Source organism: Pygoscelis adeliae, unplaced genomic scaffold (assembly GCF_000699105.1).
Source record: "Pygoscelis adeliae isolate BGI_AS28 unplaced genomic scaffold, ASM69910v1 Scaffold179, whole genome shotgun sequence".
In the NCBI taxonomy this organism is placed as follows: domain Eukaryota; kingdom Metazoa; phylum Chordata; class Aves; order Sphenisciformes; family Spheniscidae; genus Pygoscelis; species Pygoscelis adeliae.
In genome coordinates this window covers 2,206,943-2,228,115 of record NW_008825612.1, presented here as the reverse complement: position 1 = coordinate 2,228,115, position 21,173 = coordinate 2,206,943, and the positions used below count along the sequence as shown (strand labels likewise).

Here is a 21,173-nt window from a genome sequence, read left to right as displayed (position 1 = left end):
GTTCGAGGTGCGGCCTCACCAGTGCTGAGTACAAAGGGACAATCACTTCCCTCGTCCTGCTGGCCACACTGTTTCTGACACAGGCCAGGATGCCATTGGCCTTCTCGGCCACCTGGGCACACTGCCGGCTCATACTCAGCTATTGCTGTGCTCTGACCTCCACTGGTGTGTCTGTCCCTCTCTTAATGTTGTGTGTCATGATACACAAAGTGGCATTTGTCAAATTGATTACTGCTTTGTGTCCTTTGAAAAATTAGGCCCTTAGTGTGGGTATTTAAAACAATACTACATTCAAGCGTTTAATCCTGTGATTAGACTGGCTACTGCAGAGCTTGTGCTTTGTTGATAGCCAAATCAAAGTGATCAAGGCTCCAGAAGTCTGATGACAGAGATGCAACAAAAGTTTGCTTAATTCTGCTTAATGCTATATTACTAACGTAGCACATTGGGAACTGGCGTAATGAACTGAACAGAACATCGACTTTGAGTCACGTGTAGTGAAAGTTTATCTCTGAAAATTGGGAAGAACCTGCGGTTGTACCCTGAGAAGGGCCATGTTGAGCTCTGTAAGTCACAGTAGGAAAAAGAATGTGTGAGCTGATAGTGAGGTTTGCAAACGCAATTGGCGCTCCCAGGGTGTCTGAATACCACACAGCAGCCAGTTCATGGCACTGCTCTTCAATCTAACTGAAAGTGGCCAAATAGATAGCATGTGCAGGGTGGAGCTCCTGGGAACCAGAGCAAAAGGTGCAGAAGCAGCTAAACGTCTCCATGCTGCATGGTGGATTGCACAAAAGCGAGTAAGCGCTTAGGAGCTGAGACTGAGTTGGGAACAAGATTGAGAAACAAATGTTGAAAACCAGGAGGGTGACCTGTGGGCTTATTAGTTACATGAAAATGCTGTTGTGTTTTAATTCTTTGTTTCCAAAAACAATGCTGTCTTGTGTACCGGGCTGTCCTTTGAACAGTGCCGGAGATTTTGAGGAAAGCTTGGCAGCTCCTGCCAGAACACTGGAGTCTCCGTTGAAAACGAACGAGTGACTCGTTGCAGCAAACATCCAGACTATCCCCTGAATCCTAACTGGGCTTCAGCAGCCAGTGCTGGAGAGGAGAGTACCAACAGGCACTGTGATCCATTGATGTGAAGAAAGGGCACCAGGCTTTTCTGTGAAGAGCGTAGTCACTAAATCCTGCTACTGGCGCTGACCCAGAAGAATTGTATTTCGGCATGTTAGATGGACACAGGCTTTCTTCTGAGAGATTAATGGGTCTTTTTGGCAGGAGCTTAAAGTTAAGTCTGGTCAGGTAATTACTTATGTCAGAAAGTTGTAAAGGAAAATTTTGGAGGCAAGTAGAACTGATGGTGTGATTTAGCCCATGTCGGTCCATGGTTAATTTCCCAGGTACCTGTTTGCGTGTAACAAATCACATTTATGTGACCGTCCTTGTTAACAGCTTCTTCAGTGCTGTTGATCTCTTGCTTTATTTCTGCCATTCCTAAAGAAAGCACATCTTTTAAATCTGTTTTGGCATTCAAAAATCAAATTAAGTTACTGTGGAGGGGAAAAAAAAAGTCTGAATTTAGACAGGTTATTACTAGGCATCTGAAATCATCTACCCCAGAGAGAAGGGGGGAGGTGACCATCTTGCATCTCTTGTCCTTCCACGTGTGGTCAGATTCTGTTTTTGAGACCAACAGGAAAACTTACGTTGATTTTGTTGGTTTCTGTCAGATCATTTGTTCTCTTTCTGTTTCGCTACTGGGATATCTCCATCGCACTTTTCATAATTGAGTCAAGAAATTAGATTTATTGTTGGTTTTCAAGAGCAGAAGAAAGAGCAGTTGGTTTCAGATATTTAAGTCTTTGGAAAAGCCTCACTGGCATGGGAATTTTGGGCTAAGGAATGGAATTATGCATTTTAGTTTGACATTCTTCGTGTTTATTTAAAAAAAGCTGTGGAAGACAGAGAGGGTGAAGGTTAAAATAATATTAACTGAGCCCTCCAAATCTATCAGTTTCATTCTCCTTTTCCTGAGTATTACTGTAGTCAAGTAAGTAGTTAATCAGAATCAGAAAGCCATATTAGCATTGCTGACATGGATTTGTCAATAGTGAATTGGGAGGGTGGAAACTGGGGACGACGACGACGACGACCCAAACCAACCCAGCTTTTGGCTCAGACCACATTGCCTAAGATATTTGCATTAATATTGTTCTGTAAGAAATTCTGTTAGTGTGAAATCTTTCCAAAACCTGAATTCTGTTGTGAGCTTAACAGTAAAATCGTTTCCTAAGACTGCTTATACTGAAAAATTCAAGGAATTTATAGTTTTGTTTTAACATTCACTTGAAAGCATTTGGATAATTACACACTCAGATGATGGTGTATCAAAAAGGGTCTTTGTTAACCTTTCCGTTGTGCCGCATACAATCGAAGCGATGCTCGGGATGTGTTTTAGCACTGTCATGCCCTGGCATCCCACAGTGCTCGGTTTCTTTTCGACTAACCGTGTGCTCCTTACGCCAGGCTGGGGAGGGCGACCTGACGGTGAAAAGAGTTAAATAAAAATAACATTGCTGCAAACTGACTTAATGAGATGTAGCACCTAAATATTACTACTTCTGTTATCTGACGTGTGCCGTGTTCTGGTAGTGTGGTGATAGCAGACCTGAGTAAGTTCTTAAGCAGAGAAAAATTAAAAAAGCAAAAAGATTGGCTACATCATCTAGTCCAGTCACTTCTAGTACAGAAACATGCTTTGTCTGGACAAGTTTTACTGACCCCAATCTCTGGCTTCTGTCTCTTGCCTGGGGATGTTTTTGCGGCATAGCTGTTCTTCCTCTTTCCCCTACTAGTGCATTTTTGGTGTCAGTCTCCTTTCTCCTCCTCCTTGGCACTGGAGGGATTTCTGAGAAGACTGTCAGTTGTTATTTCTTTTTGCTGCTGAGGGAAGGAGGTGAAGGAAGGCAATGTCATTTCGGAGACAGGGAAAGGGAGAGACGACAGGATAGGAAGAAGTGTGGACGCTGCACCTTGAACTGATATTTCTGGACTCTGTGTGCTAAAATAACCTCTTTCTGCTAGCAGGCAAATACTGATATACCTGGCATTCGCCAAGAGTCCCTCCCCAAACCCCTGTGTGAAAGGTGCACTGATAAACTATAATTTTGATGCTCTAATAGCTGTGACTTTTCCTAAAAGGACATTGTTTTTTTGTTTAAAATAAGCTCCTTGTCACTGCAAGGGCAGCTCTTCTCTGTATATAATCCACAGCTTTTTTTTTTTTAATGCCATGTTGTATCACAGTCTGAAACAAAAATTGGCTGCTGCTTTTGTTTCTTATTATTTAAACTGAGAGATCTCAGTGTATCTAGAATAGTCAAAAGTGAATCAGCCAGTCAGTTTTATTTGTAATGCAAAGACATTATTTAAACCCCGCTCCCAATTTAATCCTGTATTTCTCTCATCTAAAACCATACAGTACATGAATGGAAAGTCAGTTGCTCACGAATCCATTGCTGTGCAGTCTTTTACATAAACAAAGCCATAAGGATAAGCAAATGCCTTCCTTCTAATTAGCAGTGTGTTTTGTGGTTCCATACATTCCAAAATGTAATAGACAGCTACGGTGCCTAAAATAATCCCAGAGAAAAAACTCTCATGCCGCGAAAATAGGGGTGGGAGGGAGAGGAGGCAGGAAAATCTGTTGTCTGTGTTCTTGGAAGCCTTTTCTATCTCCATTTGGATACTGTCAGCTTCTTTTACACAAACATTACAGCATCCAAGGGGAATTAGAAATGCTTACCCATGACCACAACGTCAGATCTTAGGTTTGTCAGGAGAAAGCAATGCAAAAGCAGGATCTTGGACCCGCTGCTTTCATTTTGGTTTTAGCATGCTGATAAATGCCTCCTAATGCTGGAAAGAGGTAAGGCTGGCTGTCTAGGTGGAATACAGGAAATTTAAAAATCTTACCTCATAGCCATGAAATGGTTTTTGGATCTGTAAAAGTGCTGTATAAGTCTTAAGTAACAGTTATTGTCTCTTGTGATGTCTCTGAAGTTACACAACAGCTTCCCTTTTATACCAGTCTTTCATGAAATGGCTAGGGACCACTCAGGACAGAGAGACAAGACTGAGATACTACTGGTCAAATGGCTTTTAACTGAGATAGTATTTGTCAAATTGAGCCTTTTAACTTCAACAAGATTTTTTGTAAATGCACCTTATCCCAGCACCAGTGGAAATAAGAAAGGCAACACTTTTCACTGGTAAGTTTTCATAGGATTCTGTCCCAACCTTTTTGCACTGATCTGTGCCATACCCAGCGTTGTGACCACGCTGTAATCTGCACAGGGCTAAACAAGTTGAAAGCCCATGAGCTCGGGAGCCTGCATGGCCATGCCGCTGTACTTGCATTGCAAGGGGTCGGCAGTGTAGATACAGCCTGTTCATATCCAAAACATCTACAGAGCTGATGGGGCTGCAGGGCTTGACCAGGCTTCAGCCCCTTTCACGTGGGAATATATGTTGTAACTCTTATGCTTCCATTTAATCCTTTCCCAGATCAAGGCAGACTAAAATCCAGTTTACAGGAAAAAGCCGTTATCTAAAGGCCAGACAGCTATAGGGCAGGAACAACAGCCGGTCGTGGTTGGTTTTTTTTTTCCCATTGCTAAGTGGAATGTAATCCATGTTGCCAAAGCCCATCAGCTAAAGTTGTGATTTTGGGAAATGAAAACAAATGAGCTGTGTCATACAGCTGCACAATCTCCTTGAGGTGCAGATCTGCTGGCTGGACACAAACCAATGCAGTCGTTTTGCCATGCAAAAGTATGTACTGGTTCCTAACGCTTGCGCCTTGACCCGGTATGTAGGTGAGAAAGACGTAGGAGAGAGCCAGTGCTCTGAAACTGATCTTGATGAATGAGAAATGAGCTGCCAATATTTAATGGTGAAGATAATTAACTATTGGAACAACTTACCTAGGGGATGTACCTGGACCTTTATTATCTCAAATCTTTAAGTCTAGTTTGGATGGCTTGCAAAAGAAGGTGCTTTGGCTGAACTGCCAGTCCTTGGGCTTCCTACAGGAACACAATGTCCTGGGCCTGTGCTGGACATGAGGTCAGACCAGCTCAAGGATGGACAACTTCTATATGCTGCTCCTCTTCTGATGTTCTACTTCTGCTCTCTGGGCCACCACAGTGTGTTGTTTTTGCAATACCACACCTCACAGAAAGGTCCTGGCGTGGCTTGGTGTCTTCCCCATGATGCATTCACCAGTGCCCATCATACAGCTGGTGTGCTGACCAGTCAGCCTCCCCACTGTTCATAGGCAGTGACCGGTTGACCATCTGAGAGTAAGTGACCATCATGATCCCTTCTCTGACCCCTGGCACCTTGGGAACCCCATAAAGAGAGGAAGACAAACGAAAGATTTTTATTCTGTCCTCCCAGGAGCCCCCAGACAGAGATGGGCATCTGTAGCAGCATAAACAGTGGTCGGGAAAGAGGCTTGTGAGGAGCCCTGTCCATTTGTTGGGAGCCTTCCCGTGTCTCTAGGCCAATGTTGGCAGAAGTCACTCTCGTTAAAAAAGTGTTAGGAATCCAGCAGTGGCAACTCCACTAACAGCGAGCAGCTGTTCTGGTGATGCCCTCCAGAGATGTGGCTCCTGCAATCTGAGCTGCTCCTTTTTTCCACACACAAGTGATTTCCCAAAATATTTATCATGGTTTTGATCTTTGCCTGAAACTGAATTTTCTTTTCTATGGTTGGAATAAAATTGCTCTGGATTTGGAAAGACTGAGACTTTTCACTCACCAGATGAGGGTGCATACATGTAAAATGTTGACATGTCTTTCCCTTCGGTTTGGTTAGAGACAAAGATATTGTTAAAAATTTAAATCTAAAAGTCTTATTTAAACGTTAATCTCTTACAATGGGTGTAACAAGTCCACATGAACGTAGTTACAAAGTATAATATTTTCATGAACTTGAAGAGATTGTAAATTGACAAATTCTAGCAACTTAAAAAGACCCTGTGTTTGTGTCTTAAAATATCATGGAGTGGGATTAAAGCTGAATTTTTAACCTTTCTTTTCCTACTTTTTTTGTTTTTTAAAATGTGTGGTTGCCTGGTTTTAATGTTGCAGCAATAGTTTGTGGCACAGAAATAAGAGTATGCTAACTGTGAAAGTTGGAGTGACTCATGGCTGACTTGAGAACTTTCTTCACCACGTTTTGCCTTCAGGATACTGTCACCGTAACAGTGTTAGCAGCAGCCCAGGCAGTGCAGAAAGACCAGAACTATGTGTTCTCATCACACAGACAGAGCTGTTTCAATGGAAAACTTGAGCTGCTGATATTTCCATAGAGATCAGCCTAGATCCATGGTAGTACTTCTCAAGGACTTGCGTCTTCAATTTTCTTAGCTATTTTCTGCAACTCTCTAAACAAAAATATCCATGCTCCAAATTCAGAAAGGTCACTGTCCTCAACCACAAATTTAATTAACAGCTTTCCCCTCTACTGACTTTTTTTTTTGTCTCTTTAGTTAATTTTAACCCAGTGTCCCACATTAGGAGCCTTTAGTTTCCACTTGAGGGAGTAGATGCTTACATGAGTGGCCCCAGGGAAGTGAAGCTTGGTAAGTGATCACCAGTGGGAGCCAGGGTTATACATGGCATTACACCGTGGAAAGCTTCCGATCTCCTGTTGCAGACAAAATGTCTACAAAAACAATACTACTACTTTTCAGAATTCCTACGTTTTGCAGATGTGAAGCTCAGTTTCTACAGGGGAAGCTACGCTGTTTTGGGGGAGCTCATAGTGCTCGGTCTTTTTGCTGCTGCTGCTAATTTTTGTGAGCACCATAGAATACAGTAGAAAATTGAAACTGTGTGAAAGATCAACAAATCAGTGTAGAATGTCACGCAGCAACATCTGTTAACTTTGGCTCTATCTCATATCCTCCTGACCCCTCCTTTCCAGCCACAAGTCTGTTTTGTGAGAGCTCAGAGTGATAGGGACTTGGAGGGGGGGCGAAATGTTTAGCTGTTTCTCAGTGGTCTGAAGGGCTTGCAAAAGTACCATCTGGAATGAAAATTTTATGTTTGTGTGTTTCTGTATTTTTAGTTATGAAACAAATGGGAATTTGCTGAATGAATTAATTGTACTGCGCTGTAAAAGTCTGTCTTGAGAGCCGTTATATATGGGAGCTTACAAAGCATGCAGAGAGAAATGAAAGCGGCTTCCCTTTCTAATTAGGGCTTTCAGGAAATCGTTGATTACAGAATCAAATAGGGTTGCTTAGACACATTTGTTTGATATTACTTCTGATAAATGAAATTTTTACCTAATAATAATTCTACTAGTGACACTGGAAGCAGCTGCACTCTCTAATGGTAAGCCTGCCTTCAATAAAACTTTCCCCTTTCCTTTCTACCTTGTCCAAACAGTTAGAGCTAATGAAACATTACTTCCAGACTGTAGTTCCCAGTAAAAAATTTAGATCGTGAAGAAATGAGTGATATAGTAGATAGTATGTTCTTAATGGGATGGTCTTTGTCCGCACCAGGTTAATGGTATAAGCTTGTTCTTGCATTGCATTGAAAAAAGGTCTAAACAAAACCTTGACGTGCTATGTAGAAATGTTTTACTTTTTTTTTTTTTTTTAACAGGGTCAGCATATTTCACTAGCTCCCATTCAAAAGCTAGAGGAAGCTTTGTATGAGTATCAGCCTCTGCAAGTGGAGACATATGGACCACAAGTTCCAGAGCTTGAAATGCTGGGAAGGCTTGGGTAAGTAACACAGCCAGTTTTAATTCCCATTTCATGGCATTATAGCTGGGACTGTTACCATCTTCAGTTTGCCAGCACATAAGGGTTTTTTTTTTTTCTTTCTTTTTTTTTTTTAAAGGATCTTAACGAAATATTAGACTTCCTGCCCAACCAACATTTTGTTTGGGTGGATAAGCTGAAATTTTTGGTCCTCTAGCCTTTATAGATCTATTGAGAGCTGGACTGGATTGCATTAGTGTTTTTAAGGTTGTCCTTGGCAGTTGTAGTGAAGTAGCTGTTCATTTTCAGTTGCACGGTATTAAAAAATAAATAAATAAAAATCTGGGGCTTAATTTGCCCAGCTGTAAGCCAGTAAAAATATTAAAGTTGGGCTGTTTGCCATGGAAAAGGGTAGATTTACTTGTCGACTGCTGTCTACAGTCAAACTGCGTTTGTGAGAAATGAAGCACAGAGCTTAAGTTTGTCAAAAAATATAATACAGGGCTGGTCCAGCAGCTTGGCAGCATCATGGTGTGAGCCATGTTTGGAAGGGAGTTTGGGAACCTGCTGTGCCCGGGTAATGGAGGCTGGGAAGTCCAAAAGTGACGTGTCTGCTCTCTAGAGACGTGTTCGTAGCTGAAACGCCACCTGAAAACGCGTAGCTACTGGGATATTTAGTGTCATCCAGCCCATCATGGCCTAACTTTCAGGGTCACCAGCACTTACAGTGGCTGGAAAACTACGTGGCAGAATGAATGTGCAGACTGGCAAGGCAAGACAGAGTTTAAAAAATAACAGTTTATGTTTGACTATGCAATATGGGAAAACTGAAGCCACAAAGTTGAGACACTTTAGTAGGCAGTTTCAGAGACCACTGAAATCCAAACAGGAATCCCATCTAGTTCACTGGCACAGGAGAAATTGTATCTCATCCAGAAAATGATAGAGGTAGATAGACTTTTTTAAGTAAATAAGCAACCTAATGGTGCTTCAGAAAATTCAAGGCTGTCTGGAATTGAGGTTGTCTCCATTTTTATTGTTTCTCCGTCCTCCTGATGCCTGTAACTTTTATTATTTGATATCAAGCTTCTGAGACCAAATATTAATTAGCAGTTTAAACTTGGGCATAGCCAGACTCAGCCTTCACCACCTGTTTGGATGGAGCACAGCTGTGAGGGACTTCCAATGTGAGGGGAGCTTTGAGGCCCTCTCAGCCCTAAATCTCATCACAAATGAAAATGCTGGGGGGGAAGATGACTTGTGTAGGGAGGACTCCCAGTCCCTGTCCCTTCGTATGTGCCCCCATAAGGTGAGTGCTGGTGTCCAGATCTGGCAGGAACCCTGTGCTATCCGTGTCCATCCCAGCTGACCACCTGTGACACTGGTTTGACGGCAACCCAACATCTTGCAAAACAAAATCCTTTAAATACTGTAGTTGCGTTGCAACGTCTGTGTGCGAGCGTATTTGGAGCAGGGTTTGCAAACAACGCTCACAGTCTTTTCTTGGAGACACTTTGACACACATGTCATTTTACTCCTCCAAGCATGAACAGCTAGGCTTGTTCGGCTTGGCTCTGGAGGTGATGAAAGAGTTAAGAGCGGCAGGGGTGCTGGGTGGCTGTGGTGGCAAGGGGAGGTGCGTGGGTGGTGGGTGGGTCGGTGGTGCCCACCAGAAAAGTTCTTCTGAGTCCTGAGGCTGTTTGCAATTCCAAAACAAATATATAGATGCTGTGGGTTCCCAGCCGGTACAGCTCTAACCCTATTCCGTGGGGTGTCTGAAATACCTTCAGCCATGCAAGACTATTCGTTTATATATTTGTGTTTCTGCATTTATATGAACTCATGCGCATTTCCTGTTGATGATGAATGCTTCACTAATGTGCCTCCGTCCCTGCTTTGGGGTTTTTCAGGCAGCTGTATACAGCTGCCTGGGTGAGGCAGAAGAGCTGGGCACAATGTTATCCACTCCTGCTAAAGATTTTGTTTCCTCTTCACTTGGACTCACATAAGAACAGGTTAAATCTAAATTTTTTTTTTGTTTGTTTCTCCCTCTTTTCGTGTTCTTGTTAATAATTTTGCAGTCTGGCTATTTATTCCTGCTAAGTAGTTGTGCAGGCTGTTATCATCTGAGTTTCTGGAGCCAGAATTATTGCAAAGACACTGCCAACCTGGAGACTTTGAATTCACTTCTGGTAGCGTAATTTATTGACTTTTTTTTTAAAGATACAGTTTATCATCTTCAAAACACTCAGTAGAATGGGCTTTTTGAATGTTCACATCTTAACCTCTTACCTTCTGCAAGACTCACTTTAGGTTTCAGCATCAGTGTTGCTTTTCTTTCTTAGTAGACTGCTGTAATGGAGACAGCTGGCAAGAAGGTTTTTAGCAAAGAGCAAGAAAAAGGGTGAATTCTTAAGGGATCATTTAGAACATTTCTTAGGGATATTTTATAATTAAAAGAAATTGCTTTTTAAGATGACTTGTATTATTTGCTCATTAGGCTTTACAAAAACTGTGCCATCCGTTAAACTTGATTCTGCATCCTCCCATTGCTCTTCTGTATGGATTTTGCATGTCTTGCAAAAAAGCAAATTTATGTTCAAACTGGTTTTAGAAATTTGTTTTCAGTTTCTCTTGGGGCTGTAAATTTTCTTTTTTCTGTGTACTGCAGAAAAGCATTAACATCTTTATGATGCATTTTTTTGCTGTTGTGTTGGAAGTCTGAGAATAATGAAGAAACAGATTTTTTTTTTTTTCTTCAACACAAATGGTTGGTCTAATGTGTAGGGGTTTGTGTCCTTCAGGGCTCCCCCCCAATTTTTTTTAATGGAGGAAATTTTTCTGGAAGTAATGAAATCTAGGCAATAATCCTGAATTACATGGCTCTCTGGGAGCAATATGTATTATACTAACTTGTAGACAGCGTTTAACCTTCTGGCAGGGGGAGTGAAGCTTTCTCAGAGCCAGTCTTGGATAGAGGTTCCCTTGACTACATGTCTGTGGGGTTCCTGCAAGGAAGTCTCAGTGGCTGATAGTCCCATGAATACACCCTGAACATGCCAGGTTGGTGATGGTTTGATCTGGGTGGCAAAGGTCATTTTGGGTGTTCAGCCTGTGAGGCCAGCTCATGTGTGTCTCAGCTGTCAAATGGAAACGTGACTTGGAAGGATGAAGGGGAGAAGACATGTACCAGAGTGTCTCCCAAACCGGTGGTGCTGTCCTCGGAGAAAAGTGGGGTCTTGGATCACTGTAACGTACGCGTTCTGGAGGCAGGCTCTATAGCTGCCTGTCCCTCCGTGGTGGCTATTAGTCCTGGGTCTGTGTGACTTGGTCACTACTCTAAACTACTGAAGTGTTCAATGACGTGCATTGGGAAATTGTTGATTTCTGGGTGGAGTTGAAGGCAGCCCGCTGATGGGAGTCGCATTTGGAGAGCCCTGTCTTATCAAAGGCCCTACTAGCACTTCTGTGGTCACCAGAAACGGTTAGGTTGGTGTAGTTTGAGTAAAGTGGGGAGTGTCATCTTTTGGTTCAAATCAGTCCAAATCGGTTGAACTGCCAAAGTCATTGCAAGGCTGGGTGACCTACCATGGCTTTTGGGGAGAGGAGGTGTGTGGCTGAGAGAGCGAGTGTGAGCACCTGGATGCTTGGGCACTCACTGCCATTACTTTACTTGGAGGTTTTCTTAGAGGGGTAAAAAAGGCCTGTCTTCCTTTTTTTTTTTTGTCCTTTTTTTTTTTTTTTCCTTTTTTTTTTTTATTCTTTTTTTTTTTTTTCCTTTTTTTTTTTTATCCTTTTTTTTTTTTTTTCCTTTTTTTTTTTTTTTCCTTTTTTTTTTTTTTCCTTTTTTTTTTTTATCCTTTTTTTTTTTTTTTCCTTTTTTTTTTTTATCCTTTTTTTTTTTTTTCTTTTTTTTTTTTTTCCTTTTTTTTTTTTATCCTTTTTTTTTTTTTTCCTTTTTTTTTTTTTTTCCTTTTTTTTTTTTATCCTTTTTTTTTTTTTTCTTTTTTTTTTTTTTCCTTTTTTTTTTTTTTCTTTTTTTTTTTTTTCCTTTTTTTTTTTTTTCTTTTTTTTTTTTTTCCTTTTTTTTTTTTTTTCCTTTTTTTTTTTTTTTCCTTTTTTTTTTTTATCCTTTTTTTTTTTTTTTCCTTTTTTTTTTTTTTCCTTTTTTTTTTTTATTCTTTTTTTTTTTTTTCCTTTTTTTTTTTTATCCTTTTTTTTTTTTTTTCCTTTTTTTTTTTTTTCTTTTTTTTTTTTTTCCTTTTTTTTTTTTATCCTTTTTTTTTTTTTTTCCTTTTTTTTTTTTTTTCCTTTTTTTTTTTTTTTCCTTTTTTTTTTTTTTTCCTTTTTTTTTTTTATCCTTTTTTTTTTTTTTTCCTTTTTTTTTTTTTTTCCTTTTTTTTTTTTATCCTTTTTTTTTTTTTTCTTTTTTTTTTTTTTCCTTTTTTTTTTTTTTTCCTTTTTTTTTTTTTTCCTTTTTTTTTTTTATCCTTTTTTTTTTTTTTTCCTTTTTTTTTTTTTTTCCTTTTTTTTTTTTATCCTTTTTTTTTTTTTTTCCTTTTTTTTTTTTTTTCCTTTTTTTTTTTTATCCTTTTTTTTTTTTTTTCCTTTTTTTTTTTTATCCTTTTTTTTTTTTTTTCCTTTTTTTTTTTTTTTCCTTTTTTTTTTTTATCCTTTTTTTTTTTTTTTCCTTCTTCTGATGTTTTAGCTGAGCACACTGAATTTGTGTGGTTGGAGATCTGGATTTTTCTTATTACAAAACAAAAGAAATGAAAAATATAACAAACTCTGATATGCCAAGTAGTGAAAGACCAAAACAGGATGGGGATGGAAATTAGTTTGTTGTTTTAAAAATATATGTTTGTTATGTAGTTTTGATTAAAAAAAAAAAAAAAACCAAACAAACCCTGAGGATCAAAATTATGTTTGTTTGAGGTCTAGAAAAATGTAAAGACATTCTTGGCATTAATTTTAAGTATGTGGCTAGCAGGAGTGGCCACACAGCATTCTCACACCAAGTATTTACAGCTGTGGAAGAGCCGTACACAAGCTACTTAAAAACTGACTATAAATCAAAAATCTGCTTATGTGATTAACATTTAGGGTAAAGATGTGTGAACTTCATGTCTCAAAGTTTAGAAACAGTCTCTTGTAATCCAGAGTGGATCGTACTCTTAACACAGCGCCAGTCCTATTCTTGCCATTCTCACAAAATAGAGGTAATTTACAAGTAAGATTAAAAAATTTCTGTTTGCACTCCGCTTAAAAATTCTCTGCCTTAACAGAGAACATTTGTGCAGACCTTGTAATCAAGTCAAGCCTGGGCTGCTTAAAATAAAATTGTGTTTGCCTACTTAACTTTGTCTGGAGAGATACATCCTGAATATATACATGTGTATATAAAAAAAAAAAAAAAGAGTTTGCTCCAAAAGTCTTCACTTTTCTTTAGGGAAAAATGTGACTTCCCTTTGATCTATCAACTTGTTTTCATGTATAACTATACTGTTAGGAGCACTCCAGTTAATTAGTGTTTCATTTCAATATGATGCAAAAATAAAGTTCCGTGGTGAACACTAATCTAATGAGGATAGGTGATATACTTTGATAATTTAAAAGTTAAATCTAAGCAAAATGTGATTTTAAGAGTTGAGGGTAAGTACTGAAGCAAAATCACAGTGCCGTGGAAGTCTGTAAATACAACAAACGTGTTTTAACCCACTGTGCTTTTCATAACGAACAACTGGATTGATTAATTCCTTTTTTTCCTAGTGTAGGACAGCTCAGTCATTTTAAATTTCAAATTAAGGTGAGGAGGTTGGATTTCATATCTGTTAGAGCTTTGTTAGCATTTAATTTTTAACCTTCATTTCAAGTGGAAAATTTCTGCATATTTCTTTGTTGTACAGTGTTGTAGTGTAATTTGAAACACATGTAGAGTTCTGGCACTTAATCTAGAAATGACTCGTGTAACTTCTTTGCTGTCAGTCATAGTGATTTTTTTTTTTTTTAAAGTGAGGCAATAGTAAGGATGCTCTCCAAACTATTCTTTAACCATAGTTGATCTGGTCTTTGGACAGATTAGTTTTTGCTAAAACCCTGTCAGTGTCTATGTTGGGTTCAAGACAGTGAAGTAACGGGGAATTGATTTTGAACGGGTGACAGGACCGCTGGGCTTTAAAAGTTGTAGCAGGTGATTTTTCACATCTGCTCTCTTTGTCATTGGGGTATGCAGATATTTCTTGAATCTTGGAAAAGGAGAAAAGCCACAAATGAAGGGCTTATTTGATCTGCTTTGGCCCATTGATTTTGAACACTGAATTCATTCTGCTCCTTTGAATAGAATATAGTTTCTCAATAAGCTCAGCAGTCAGAGTTAAAAGATTAAGTAAGAGCAAGGAAAGCTTGTCTTGCGTTGGAGATCATGTAGAGGGCTGCACTCCTCCTTGCAGGAATTCTCTTGGCTACCAAGGCATATGGTCTGAATTTCCCAGTGTCTCCTGTTGCAGGGCCTGATCCTCAGTAGAAAGATTTCCGTTGGCTGCAATGCGTTTTGAGTCAGGCACCTAATGAATGAGAATTGGCAGGTAAGAAGTGATTACTGCTTTGAAGACACAGCTACATTTGTATACAGCCTTTTAAAGTGAAGTATTTTTTCTTCATTTTACCACAAATAATTGAATAAAAACCTGTGAATGACAACAGAAGTACTAGGTGAGTACACTTTTTTGGAATAGTGAATATGGCCAAATGTGCTGTCTTTTTTAAGAGAGGGCGGAACAAGGAAACAGAACTGTGTGTAAACCATCTTAATTTAGTTTGATGTAGAAACTGTCTTGTATTGCTTTAGCGTACTACAGAAATCCTACGGGTTTCGTCGTAGGATTTTGGAAGGATGCAAATTTATTATGGATGAGGTAGATTAGCACCAATTTTTCCAGCTGAATGGAAATCGAGGAAAGAAGTGCAGCCTTTAGTAAGTCTGAAATCTTACTGTTTAAGAAATCAGCTTTCTGGCAAAAACGTCTATGAACATTTCAAATGACACCCTGTAGTATATGGTGTTTTGCATGGAGCTCTTCTGTCAAGGTCATTAGCAATTGAATATATTAAAAGTGGACTGCTTATGAAATGGAGAGTTTTGCTTCCTGCCCGCCCACCTGTGGGTATAGTGTGGGTTCTGTAACTGTAAAAGGTCTCGGGAGGGTTATAAAAGCAGAGAATATGGAAAATATATAAAGAAACAAAGAAGGAAGCCTGCATACACCATGTAGTTTCTTATATGTAAAGTTGGCTGTAGTTGTATATGTACCACTAAATTAACCTCAAAAGCTGGCCATGACAGCAGAATGTCCATAGTAATTGTTTTTGTTGGCGTTTGGCTTCAAAATTAACTCATCGATCTAACATGAGTCTCTGTACTCAGAATACTGGTCTGGTAATGTTTTTTTACTTTTTCATGCAATCATGGAAAAAATATGTTTCTGCTCGAAGCAGTTGTCAAACAAGCTTCTTTCATCGACAGTCAGACACAGGGCAGCTGAGTAAGGCTGTTTAGTCTAGAATAAATACTCGAGAGATTACAAGGTCGCTGTAGGAAATGTAATTATACCATTTATTCCAGAATAGTCTTTCTGTAGTGTGGGCTTGCAGAATGCTAAATCATGCATTTATTAAAATACATATAATATGAAGAAAAAAAAATCAGAGTCTTAACATAAGGAATGGAGAATTGTCTGGCAAACTGTACTACAGGATTAACCAGTAAATATTTAAAATGTCTTCAAAAAATCAGGATGGTAATACTGGCTTTATTATTGAAAATTGGTAGGAGGTGAACCCTGAACTGTCTCTGCAGGTATAGAGGCAACGCTGCTAAGTAGGCAGCTGAAACAGTGTCAGGCAAAGCTGTCGTCTGATGGATTATAACGTGGCAAGAGGCATCCAGCAATTGTGTGGGCCAAATGCCCTATTTTCTGCACTCTTTTGTGTCTCACCAAATCAAAGCCTTGTTACTACCAGCCACTTAAAAATACCTGATCATCTGTGATAGTTCTTACCCGTTATTGAAAGTGTCTCTCAGCTTTCATCCTCCCCTTCATCCCCTGCATTGATAATAACTATTGATGTATGGTTCTCCTGTGACTTTATATGTCCACGGACTTTACTCCTTAGCTGTCCTCCATCAGCTTAGAAAAATATATTTTTATAGAAGTTAAGTTTTAGATCTTCTGTTGCTTCTCTGAAATTAGGTGGTAAGTTTGAGGTCAGTAGTTTTTGTGCTCAGTGTTTTCTTTTCCTTTACTTTTTTTTTCCCCCCCTTCCTTGCTTCTCCTGCACTCCATTGTGTTGCCCTTTTTGAGTCTTTCTCTGACTCCTCAGCCAGATGTATAATTGCATTGGGAATTGTGTAGTTGCCACAAGAAAAATGATACGTTTTGCATGTGCAGGAGTGATCTTTCCTGCTTATCTCTCACTTCAGCAACAGAAGGGCCTCAGTGTCCTTGGCTTTTGTAGTTCTTCCCGGGACAGAGCCCCAAAATGCCTTCTTTAAGCCCAGTGTTAGACTACAGAGACAGGAGCACCTTAGCAATGAGGAGCAAAGTCTGTCTGATGATGGTCATGGAGAATATGGGAGCTCATTGAGGACTACTGCTGAGAGGAAGAGCTCCTCCTCTTGATCAGCATCTGAGCATCACTCATGCTTTGTACCTGGCTGTGAGGAACGGCAGTGAGATGTCATGACAAGGATTTGCTCTGGGGCAGTCTAGACAAACACTATCATGGTTTTCTGAAGGGTCTGTTTGGATGGACTAATCTTTTAAATTATTTATTTAGTCTCAGATGTAGTTGAAATAGAAGGATGAGGAGCATCCTGTTTTGAATTTGCCCTCTAAGGCATTTGTAAAAATCCATTGTAATAAAAATGCAAGAAGTCAGTCTGAAAAGAGGAAGAGAGAGTGGCTTCCTATACCCTTCAACACTATTGTTTCAAGAAGGGGGAGTTATGTATAATGAAAACATTTAGACTGAGTGGGACAGCCAGCAAAATGGACCCCTAAAGAGGAAAATAAAGCCAGAAATGATGCATCTTCTTGACTCTGACGCTGACAAACATAGTCGTAAAGCAGCCTTCCAAATGAAAATTGTTTGTTCAGGTATCAAATAGCTGAAAAGGTGAATTACAAGTTTCCTGAAATGGCAGAGGGAAGCATGGGGGAGTCTTGCTTGAAGCTTTATGCAGCTTATCAAGCTGTTGCTCGTGATTCTTTAACCCCTTTCAGATAGCTTTGTTGCAGCTTTATTCTTGATGAGTAGTATTTCTCTCAGTGATCAGGCATCAACACTGTTTAAAGCTTCTCTGACGAGTGCTAAGTGGTTGGAGTGAGGGTTCTCTTCCCGGAGGAGCATGCCATTTGGCAAAGTCATTAATTCCATTCATAAATTTTATCCTATGTATGTAACTGATCTCTCACCTGATATGACGGATGGCGAGATTTTTGAGGGTTGGGCTGGTAGTCTCTGTTTTCTTAGGGTGATAATGACCCTGATGTCCACCAGATTAGATCACACTGAAGGAACTTTTTTGAAAAGTGGAACTGGAGAATTTTCCTTAGAGTTAATGGTATCTGATCACATGTGTTCACTTCTTTATTTTTTCTAGTTTCCTTTTAAAAAAATAATGATCCAAGTCTTACCCACAAGAATTGGAGTTCATAGCTCCTTCCATTCCAGCAGTTTGTGCGTCTGTTCACTGATTGCAGTCACACTTTGTGGAGTGGCAGAGATTTTAGGGGTAACTAAGACCCTAGCCTGCTGCATGAAGAAGAGTGGTTGGATATGGAGGGGGACCCTAAAAGTACCTTGACTGACAAAAAAGGCTGCCTGGTAAGCTTATAACTTATTAGCGACCAGAGAAGCTGCATGGGAGTGAGGCACCTCATACACGTCCTAACTGCCTGAGAAAAGCTTCAGTCGGAGCTTGCAAGCACCCGCAAGACCAAGCCGTGGGAAGCCAGGCTGCATTATAGTTCTGGTGCTTATGGCACTACTTAAAAAGAAAGGAGAGGAAAACTGAAGCTCTTTTGATGTTGGAAATTGGAAGATGTCCAAGGACAGGTAAAAGGTTATTAGCTCAGGCGTGTTTTGTACTTAGAGACTCGTGTATGTTGGGTCAAGGGGGCAAAATAGGAACCCAAGCCTTTTAAAAACAAACAAACAAAACCCAAAAAGCACAGCTGTTCTTCAGTTTGTGTGTTCCAGACACCTTTTATTCATCATGAACACTAACGACATGAGGTGCTTTTAATTCAGAGTCTCTTAAATGCCAGGATAGGGCGTATAATCAATGAGTTCTCGACATACTAGTAGTTTATAAGCATCTAATGCTTTCCTTTCACATCAGCCTCTGTATCAAATGAGTGAGATGTTACCCAATCGCTTGACACCCACAATAATGTCGCTGGCAATGCTGAAGCTGGCTTGCGGTGCCGTCTGCGCAGTGCTTTGCTTCAGCCAGAACACCCCACGGCAAGGTCAGCAAACCTGTCCATTTACACACGCAGAGCATGCGGCAGCACCCGCTTGAGCTGAGAAAGGGAGGACTGGCCCCTGAACTGAACGGACAGTGGTCTTGTGAAGATTGGTGGCACTAAATGTACAGCTACGGAGGTGATTATTAATTTAGTCTTTTTTAAAATATGCCCTTTTTTCTCCCTTGGGTCAGGGACGGAATATCTGTTTCGTATCATGCTCTATGGCCGCCTTTTTTTTTTTTTTTTTTTTTTTTTTTTGAGTGGGGCTGCTTACAGGGGGTTGAGGAAAGTACCTGCAATTAAGTTGGTTGGCTGAAGATTATATATACACATTTAGGAACTGATTTTCATGGCTTTGGTTTTAAAGCCTTGCTAATAGTTAGTTGAAAACTGTTCTAGGTAAACAACTGTGTAGTGCCAGGCTTCCAGAAAGAATTGAGCTGTTCACTTCTCTCTCTTCCAAATTGGGGCGTTTGAGTTAGGCCACATTTCTAATAACAAAATAGGCATTTGAACATATTCAGACTCCGCAGATGAGCTATTGCTCAGCCTTGAAGGTAACACCACCATATTTTTGTTTCTTTACCTAACTGGTATTAAATGTAAAAACATAAATCCTTTTCAGTGGGAGAGGAGAAGGGGAGATGGTTTTCATTTGGCATAATTTCCTGTGAGACGTAGTTCTAAACAAGGCCCATATTTACACAAGACAACACAGTTTTACATGTACTAGTATATCCAGCACATTTTAAAATTGTTTAGCCAGCCCTGGGTATTAAATACCTTCACAATAAATGTGTTTAATAAAAGTAGATGAAGTTTGAAATAATTTTTGAATAATTTTACAGTAGAAACACCAGTTAAATCAACCCCATTGCAGTAATAAATGTCACAAAAACAATTAATTATACTTGCTTGCCACTGCAAAATCAATTGTGTAACTGTTCTTCTAAAACTGACTTTTACATTACTAAATCCTAAACACTACGCTTCTGTAACTTGTCAGAATCAGGTTTTGGTTAATAGATATTCTCAGTGATGTAATGGGAACTTCTGGCATGGAGTCAGAATATAATGGACTGTGATTAATGTTTTAATAAGCACTTTTCTTCTACTTATGATGCAGCAGTGAAATGGTTTCCTGCTTAGATTGATAGAACAGCAGGTGTGCGTACATACTTTTTTCTTTAAGTAAGAATAAGTTTTTCAACTCTTCTGCTTGAAAATATTTAGTGTTTTTCCTTGAGTCAAATGCTGCTAAATTGGGGTTTTCAGTTTGTTTGTTTTAAATCCAGCTATTGCCGATATTTGCCATTTGGAAGTGGAGGGTGCCATGGAAAACTTTTTAGTACTTAAAATAATTGCTTTGCAAAAGAGGAAACTCATTAGTTTAAAAAATAGTTTTGATATATTGATGTTTTCTTCAGTGAAAGGATTTGTTTAAAAATAGTGTTAGAGTAATTCGAAAGTGTGCGAGAACAAAGTACGGTGTTGAAAATATTAGCAGGTTAGATTTGTTATTTGAGTTGATGTAATACACTTGCTACATGCTTGGTTACTTTTGTACTGGAAGTGGTTGTGTTTTTCTATATTTTAAATATTTCTACCAAAAAAAAAAAAGGTCTATTTTAGTCACTCTTTTTAATGACTCATCAATCCAGATTTGTTGCAGAGAGAGGTTTTTTGCTTAGGGATCCAGTCAGCTGCTGTCCCAATGGAGAGGTGATGTTTGTTCTAAGATGCTGCTTAAGGTGAGCACATTCTCTATGCTCTTAATGCCCTACTAATATCAGGTGGTGGTTGCTCACTTGCTCTCGGCTATTCCTCTGTGTAACTGCAGAGCATGAGGATTACCTTCTGTTGAAAACAAAGTAGTCTCTCTTCTTTCCTTCTCCTCTGTCCTTGTAGGCTGGATAGTAGCAATGCATATACCTGTGAGGAGGAGGGAGGAGAAGAGGGCAAACCCTGTAGAAAGAGGAGGTCCCATGTCTCGGCTATTGCTGGCGTTAGTCCAGTAGGCATGTGTCCAGGCACCTCTGCTCTGTCATTACAAAAAGTCGGGTGAGCCTTTCTGGAAGGATAGAAAAGGTGCTGTGATCCTGGCTCCAATGCAGGTACTCTCTTCTCTGGAGTCTATTGACATTAATAGAGATTCAAGATAACAGGTAGTTTCTCCACCTCTTTGTTCTTTCCCCTAAACCTGGGAATCTTACTGACTCCTCCGTTGTCAGGAGCATCAACCCATGCTTTAATTTTTACATCAACTTTGGAAAAAATGCAGATATCAGCATACTCGTATTTTTAATATTTATCAAGAATTTCCCAAACAGCCTCTATACCATGGTTTTATGCCAACTCTGTGTATTGGGGTAGCATCTGCCTTGCACAGAGAAGGTTACTTGTGTATTTCCTTTATTTGCTACTGCTGCATTTGTCTAGTTCTCCCTTAAAAAGATGCAGAAGGTCAGTTCTGGCTGCTATCTTTATTTCCTGACTCTCTTCCAGAATTCACGAGGAAATGCACATGAATAAAGCCAAAAAAAATCTACACCTCTTCTCCCCTTCCTGTCGTTAGAGGGTTCCCTCTCTCCTCCTCCTCTTTTCACATTTAGGCCCTGATGGATTGGGGAGACTTCTTGTACTGTGGTCATTGATTCTGTTAATTGTCAAAAAGTATTCCAGAAATGAGAGAGAAGAGGAGGTCTGCACTCTGAGGCCATCTCAAAACTTGGAAGCATAAAGGCTCTGCTGTTCCAGATTCTCTTTGGCACACAGTTAATTTTGGAATGAAAAGTCCCACAGATACAGAGTCTGCAAACAATCTGAAATATAGAAAGAAAATCTTGCCTCCCCC

At 39.6% G+C, this 21,173-nt stretch overlaps 1 protein-coding gene across 1 annotated transcript in view; it reads left to right on the top strand.

Annotated features, from left to right (window-relative positions):
* Positions 1–21,173, top strand: part of MNAT1 (MNAT CDK-activating kinase assembly factor 1) — a gene marked incomplete at its 5' end in the record, with an annotated part of 110,939 nt that overhangs the window by 63,797 nt on the left and 25,969 nt on the right. Inside the window, one exon of the mRNA XM_009332753.1 lies at positions 7,687–7,808. Within this exon, the coding sequence (XP_009331028.1) occupies positions 7,687–7,808 (122 nt within the window). The remainder of the gene's footprint in view (positions 1–7,686; positions 7,809–21,173) is intronic.